The sequence below is a fragment of the Sardina pilchardus genome, chromosome 20, assembly GCF_963854185.1.
Source record: "Sardina pilchardus chromosome 20, fSarPil1.1, whole genome shotgun sequence".
NCBI classification, from domain to species: Eukaryota; Metazoa; Chordata; class Actinopteri; order Clupeiformes; family Clupeidae; genus Sardina; species Sardina pilchardus.
Window position 1 is genome coordinate 25,148,229 of NC_085013.1, and position 7,500 is coordinate 25,155,728.

General features: G+C 47.7%; 1 protein-coding gene across 1 annotated transcript in view; it reads right to left on the reverse strand.

Moving 5' to 3' along the window:
• Positions 1-3,134: 3,134 nt before the first annotated feature.
• Positions 3,135-7,500, reverse strand: part of lin52 (lin-52 DREAM MuvB core complex component) — a 22,763-nt gene continuing 18,397 nt past the window's right edge. Inside the window, exon 6 of the mRNA XM_062522778.1 lies at positions 3,135-3,784. Coding sequence (XP_062378762.1) covers positions 3,729-3,784 — 56 coding nt within the window. The 3' untranslated portion in view covers positions 3,135-3,728. The remainder of the gene's footprint in view (positions 3,785-7,500) is intronic.

A 7,500-nucleotide genomic window follows, 5' to 3' on the forward strand; every position in this document is an offset into this window, starting at 1 on the left:
GGAATAAAAATATAATAAAGATTAATATACACAGTAAAGAAATAATTGATTAACTAATCATACAATTCATTTAATTGAATTGGTAATTTATATTTCTTCACAGGGAGAGTATTGGGGACTTTCCTAAGTCTGAATTATGTGGGGACAGCAAGTGATCAGCTGTAAGTTCTGTCCGTTCCCCTCATACAATGGGAAAAAGTTGAGGATGAGGGGCAGTTGAGAGTTGTGTGTGTGTGTGTGAGAGAGAGAGAGAGAGAGAGAGAGAGAGAGAGAGAGAGAGTGTGTTGACATGAGGAGCTTTGGCACTGCACTCATGTACTGCTGACTCGGGATAAAAAACTCAAGCGCTCAGCTCACCATGGACCAGAGCACCCCCACCACACACACACACACACACACACCACACACACACTCTCACTCCCCCCACCCCCGCCACACGGGAGGGATGGTCCCCTGACACAAAGTGAGTTTGCTAGCTCCAGTTTTCTCATGCCGCCTCCACAATACCCTGTTTGGGGGCTGCCTGCCGCCTTTGCTTAATTAGGCGAGCAGTTGATTAATTAGCGCTAATTGACAGCTAATTAAGGGACTGAGGGCACATCGGATTGACGTTTGTCAGGGCAGTGAGGCCTGCCGAGGTCAGGGCAACGGGTTGTTGACGGCCGGGGCTTGCTATTTTCCCTCCCTCCCTCGCTCTCTCTCTCCTTCTCTCTCTCTCTCTCCCTCTCCTTCCTCTTCTTCTGCGGGGACAGACGACCCCTGAATGGAGGCTGACCCCCTCCTTGAGAGAGTTGTCTGTGAGGGGTGTACGGGGGGTGGGGGGGGTGATGGGCAGCCCCCCAGTGTCTCCAGCGTAACGTGCAGGCCAGGACCCGTGCTGTGCGCTCAGTCAGCTGACCAGCCCGCGCCCACCGGGCAGTGTCAGCATGGATGAGCGGCGGGGTCGTCAGGCGCGCCATTAGCCGCAAGCGTGACCACTGCGCGCACACACACACACACACACACACACACTCACACACAAGCCATGCTGTCTGCATGAGAGAGCACGCAACAAGTTCCCAGCCCCCGGGGTCCAAGATCCACAAGTGTACAACCTGTGGAGATCAGCAACATGTGGCTGACCAAACAGCATCCAAATGACGGCGCTCCTCAACAGCTCATCAGGCAAAACAGCAGCACAAAGATCACCACTGCTGCTGCTAACAGCACCTCTCACCAGCCAGCTTCTCATGCCAAAGCCTGAGTTAGTAACTCCTGAAAACGTAACAGATTGACTTATTAGTGGCATAACGCAAAAGCATTATGACTGAAGGCTGTGTATGGGAATGCAAATAGTTTTCTGTCCCAAAAAAAACACCCAGCACACTGGCTGAATAAAAACACAAGCTCACTGTGGAGTTTGATGAAGTTCTTGCTGGCAGGAGCGATACAGTTGACTTCCCATGCAAGGAGTTCAGACCAACCCCAATGTTTCTCCTCTGATGACTTCACCCCCAAACCCCCCTAACCCAACTCAACCCCCCCCCCCGAAAACCGCAACCTCCTTACCCAATAATGGACACAGGAAGTTGTTGTTCACACCAAAACACACGGCAGTCCGTGAGCACTGAGGGAAAAAAAACATACCCATTTCTGGGTCCTAGCAGGAGTCCAAGGATGTGGCAGTGTGGTGGGGTATAAGAGCGGGAGCAGGAGAGGGCAGTTACCGGGGGCCGTGTCCCTGCCCAGTGACATGGCAGGGTCGGTGGCAGTGGCCTCCCCCGGTCCGTGTGAATGGGAGGACAATTAGGGGCTTATTAGCAGAGCTGCAGGGCCAAACCCCCGGCTCTCTCAGGGCAGGAGGGGAGGGAAGCGAGCGAGCGAGTTAGCGAGCGAACGAACGTTCGCCAAGCACGGCCCAAGCCGCTACGACATCTCCAGCCGAGAACAGGGCCGGCCATTGTCTGGGCTGATTACTCCGTCCGGAGAGCTCTTTGTTTCCTGCTCACCATGCCTGTCCGATTCCCTTTTCGCCTGGTCCACTCCACTCTGCCCGCTCCCATGGGCCTGGAAGTGTGCTAATTAGAACAGAAATGCTCCTAGTAATTATGTCAACCCTCGTTAACAGGGATGACAATGAGCAATATTATTTTTATGCAATGTTTTGTGTAGGAGGGCCTCTCAACTTCCAACACTCATTAAATGGGAAAAAATGGCCGTGGCCTTGGTGTGGAAGCGTTCATGTCATGGCTGCCGACAGGCCCCTGGCTTAACGGGAGACGGTGCGGTGGCACAGGCATGAAGTTATTGCCCTAATTAAACGTTTGGGACGCGGGGCGGGCTCATCAAAGACCCCCGCTGGAACATTGCTCCGCTTGTCCGAGAGGAACCCGGACCGACCCGACCCGACGCGGCGCGGCGCATCTTAAGTGTCAGCGCCGCTCATGGCCCGGCAGCCCACGGGCTAATTAGGCCGACAGACGGCGACGGCTGAAACAAGTTCGAACAGGGAAGAGCCAGTGACAGGTAGTGAGAGTTAGGAAGAGGCAGGGAGAACTAATCACACTTGCACAGAGCCAGTGAGACGGAGAGAAACACCATCAGTCAGGTCTTTCTATTTTTGTTATCTGGTCTAATATATTTGTATTCGTTTTTTTTTCTGATATATATATTTTTTTCATGTAGCACCTTGCATTTGCTATACACTAAAATACTGCTGCTGATTTAATGTCTTGACATATCTTTATTATATTATTTGTAAATGACACCAGTCATGGTGTGGAAAGTCTTGATATTGGCCGGGTTTCCCAGATTCGTTAAGAAGCTCTTAAGTGCTAAAAACTTCTTAGGAGCACTCTAAGAACATTCTAAGAATGCTCCTAAGAAGTTCATAGCACTTAAGAGCTTCTTAATGAATCTGGGAAACCCGGCCATTATTGGTAAATGACACCATGATCCACAAAATATTCAGTGAGCTACACACGTGTTCATCCCAGTCAACCTCTGTGACTTTGTTTGTTTTCATTTTCATGTAGAAGGATATAGAATGATTTGCACACATTCATATATATTTTATAAATGTATCCCCTTGACTTGCAAAAGCACATAATACATTGTCTTTGATAAATCAAATCAAAGCTCAGGAGATGAAAGCGTGGGGTTTTTCAACACTTTATTTAACAATCACAGAAAATGTGAAATTTGTAAATTTGTCGTCATTCCGCGTAAAAATAAAATAAAAAATAAATACTGAATATAGGCATTTAATAAAAGGCAGATTCTACAGCTTTGTAAACCTACTTAAACGTTCCTCTGCCAGCTGATTGGTGTTTTTTTTGTACAACAGAGTTACACACTCATCTACATTCCACAAGGAGACAAACCGTCTGCAGAGGGTGGTGGTTGGACCACGTGTGTGTGTGTGTGTGTGTGTGTGTGTGTGTGTGTGTGTGTGTGTGTGTGTGTGTCAAATGACGGCATGTGTGTGTATGTGTGTGTGTGTATGTGTGTGTATGTGTGTGTGTGTGTGTGTGTGTGTGTGTGTGTGTGTACGTGCGTGTGTGTGTGTGTGTGTACGTGCGTGTGTGTGTGTGTGTGTGTGTGTGTGTGTGTGTGTATCAGCGTGCTTTGGTGAGGTGTGAAGCAGGTTAGGTTAAGGTAATGCCTACAGGGTCAATAGTCAATAGTGCCTGCTGGCGAGCGTCCAGCATCGTCCTCCATCAGAAGTGATCCTTCGCGACTTGCGATCCTCATTTTTTGGGCCTTTCCAGAATGTTCAGGAATTTGCCTCTCGTCATTTCTCTGGCTGTAGAGAAGACAAGAAAGAGAAAGATCCAAAAAAGAAGAGAAAATTAGAATTTAAAGTCAAAATGGCATATTAAAGCTGAACACACATCTTTTCAGTCACATTTACATACACAACCATGATGATCACAGCAGGTGTGCTCTTTCCTTTGCAATTACAACAGCCTCCCACAAGTGATAAAAAACCCCACTACCAACGTTTCCATTAAAACTTCAATCCACAGCAATCCACAACCAGAAGTAAGTCTCTGTGTGTGTGTGTGTGTCTTTGTCTTTCAATGGAGTGCAACTTCTAAAGTCGGTATGGGCCACAGTGGTGAAGTTAATTTAGAAAGTTTAAAAGCAGGGAAAACCACACAGTGTGCAGATATCGTAATAAGTTACGTCTTCTAGATGCTGATTTAGCCAATACAAAACACAGACGTTGAAGAAGGGTCTATATATCTCCACTGGATGTGTGTGTGTGTGTGTGTGTGTGTGTGTGTGTGTGTGTGTGTTAATGTTAGTGTTCTGGGTTGGATGCTTGCCAACATCAGCAATGCGTGTGTGCGTGTGTGCAAGTGGAGTATGTGAGATAGAGTGAGTAGAGGGTGTTTCTGCTTGTGCATGTTTGGGGATGAGTGTATGAGAGTAGATTACGTGGAGAAGTGTGTGTGTGTGTGTGTGTGTGTGTGTGTGTGTGTCTTTAATAGACTCATCACAGGAGCTGCTGCCTCTAAAGCTGGGCTCTGGAGAGACAGGCACACATCCGGCTTTGTCTTCAGTAATGAGACCATCACACACTCACACTCCCCGAGCTTCTCTGAGTGCGAGTGTGTGTGTGTGTGTGTGTGTATGTGTGTGTAGAGAGCGGCATCTACATCAAATCAACAACTGAATATGAGTCATTAAACCTCAACTTGCTACCGTAGCCTAATACATGTTGTAAATCCACCTTTAGTCTGCATTAAAGCACGGATATTTTTGTCAATTTAATTTGAATTTCATAAAAACCACAGAGGAAGTGTAGATGACAAGTTAGCATGAGAAAAGGCATGTGTGGTGTGAAGGAGAGAGATATGTCAATGCGTGGTTTTAGCTCTCTTCTCCACATACCGCCACTGAATCTGGACTACTGGGCTACCTTCTACCTGTGTCTGGGTCTCAAATGAATATGTGTGTATCTTCTTAAGATTTAGGATTTTGAGTCTCTCTGTGTGAGTGCTTAAGGTATGTGTGTGTGTGTGTGTGTGTATGTGTTTATGTGGTGAGGATATTTGAGTTTTATATGTGTGTGTGTGCGTGCGTGCGTGTGTGTGTGTGTGTGTGTGTGTGTGTGTGTGTGTGTGTGTGTGTGTGTGCGCGTACTCATGCGCATGTCTGATGAAAGTGTTAGTTCTGTGTGTGTATTGTAAAAGTGTTAGTGGTGTGTGTGTGTGCGTGTGTGTGTGTGTGTTTAAAGTGTTACTGGTTTGGTCTGGCATCGGCTAATGAAAAAGCCCGGTGGATTGTAATTTCGATGAGCCGCCCTGTGTGACGTGTGGAATGATAATATCTCCTCTTCTCCACTCCTCTGCCTGGCCCCTCTCTCTCCCTCGCTCCTCTCCTCTCCTCCCCTCTCCACCTTCACCCCTCTCTCTCTCCCTCGCTCCTCTCCTCCTCCGGTAGACTGCGGGGTCTCTCTCTCTTTCTCCCTCTCGCTCCTCCCCTCACCTCTTCTCCCCCGCCCCCTTCTCCCTCGCTCCTCTCCTCCTCCGCCAGGCCTCTTTCTATCCCTCCTTCCGCTCCTCTCCTCCCCTCTCCTCACCTTGAGCTGTCCGTCAGTGGGTTAAACATGATGCTAATTGGATTCCGATTGATTAATTTTGCTCGCCGCTGTCTCTTCGAATAACACCCAACAAAAATAATCACCTCAGCCTAGGCCTGGCTCTACGCATGCGCAAACACACACCACACACACACACACACCTGACATAGAAAAATAACATGAGGGACTGTGTGTGTGTTAGAGTGAGAGAGAGAGAGAGAGAGTGAGAGAGCAAGAGTGATGGTGAGAGAGAGAATGAGTGAGGGAAAGAGAGTAGAATAAGGGTAAGACAGAGAGAAAGAGAGTGATGGAGAAAGAAAGAGAGAGGAAGAGAGGAAAGAGAGAGAACAATGGAGAGAAAGGGAGAGAGGAATAGAGAGAGAGAAAGAGAGAGAGAGAGTAATGGAGAGAGAGAGAAAGAGATAGAGAGAGTGATGGAGAGAGACTGTGAGGAGGAAGTGGAAGAGTGAGGTTAACCTGTAATTACAACAGCAGGAAGTGTGTTTTCCTCTGCTGTTGCCATGGGGCAGTGACCAGAGCACTAGTTAGTATGCAATAGACTAGTTAGTAAGCAGTAGTTAGTATGCACTAGTTAGTATGCACTAGACTAGTTAGTAAGCACTAGTTCCGTCTGTTGCTCAATGTCACATGTTTCTCACTTGCCTGGACTGAGGATGTGCAGAATGAGGATGCGCGAAGTCGAGCAACAGGAAAAGGGGTTTAATTTGACTTCACTTGCTTCTATCAAAGTGTATGGGGGGCTCTGTCCATTTCTTTTACTGTCTATGGGCAGCAAGCCAGAGGTAAACACATTTCTGAATGGATGAACTGATGCCTCGTACAGAATGACTCCCAAATGTGGCCCAGGTCCATTCTGCAGCTGATCATCCTGAAGGCGGGCCATGCCATCTCTCCCACACACACACACACACACACTTTGTCCCTCCCCTGGTTAGGCTAGCGACAGAGACCAACGCAAAGTGACCAGCTGCCATTCATTTTATGACAAGAGACAATTGGTTGTTATGCTAACAAGTAGGTGAAGCCAAAACAGGCAACAGGCTATTTTATGCAAATTCTGAATGACACGACGACCCGAGTGAAAGCAGTATAACGTACATTGCTTGAAACTCAACTAGAAAAAAATAATCCAAAATGGCAGAACTAACTCACACAGCCGGATTTCTGCATAAAAGTCACAAGTTTGGGATTTGTGCACTTATATCTTGTAAAAGTTAGCAAGCTATTAAATCTGAACACTCTGTTTTTGAGACTCCAAAATAAATTTGAGGTGATGTGAGATACATCAACCAGCCACCTACTTCGCGCTGGCTAGCATGTTAGCAAGTTAGCTAGCAGCTATCTGTACCGCGCAGCCTTGTTAATGAGCTGGTAGCGCCCATTCAGCGACAAGTTACTGGAGTTCTCCGTCTCCCTCCGGTGTCCCCTGTGTGACTGGCTGCTGGGTGAAGCTGAATTCTTCATTCTTTTCTCTCCATTTCCTTTTTTTTTGTCTATTTTTCCCTTGTTTTGTTTTACCTCCATACTTTCTCTTTTCTCTTCATCCTTCTATTCTTTCCTTTCACTCTCACCATCCATCTCTTTCTCTCACTCTCTCTGTCTTTTCTTCCCTCCTTCACTCCCTCTCTCGCCTCATCCCTCTCAGGCTGTTTTTCTTCCTCCCACTTCCTTTTTTTTCTCTTTTCCTTTCCCTCCCTCCCTCCCTTCCTCCCTCCTTCCCCGTCTCTGCCCCCTCTCCAAGCCCAGTGTCAGGGCCAGCCTGGGCAGTGTGTGTGTGTGTGTGTGTGTGTGTGTGTGTGTGTGTGCGCGTCTCTGGGGTGTATGTCTGGTGGGAGTCCTCCGCTGGAGAGCTCCCCTCTGCTCCCCTCATTAATTAGATTTCAATTTAGGCCTCGTTTCCGTCAGTGCAC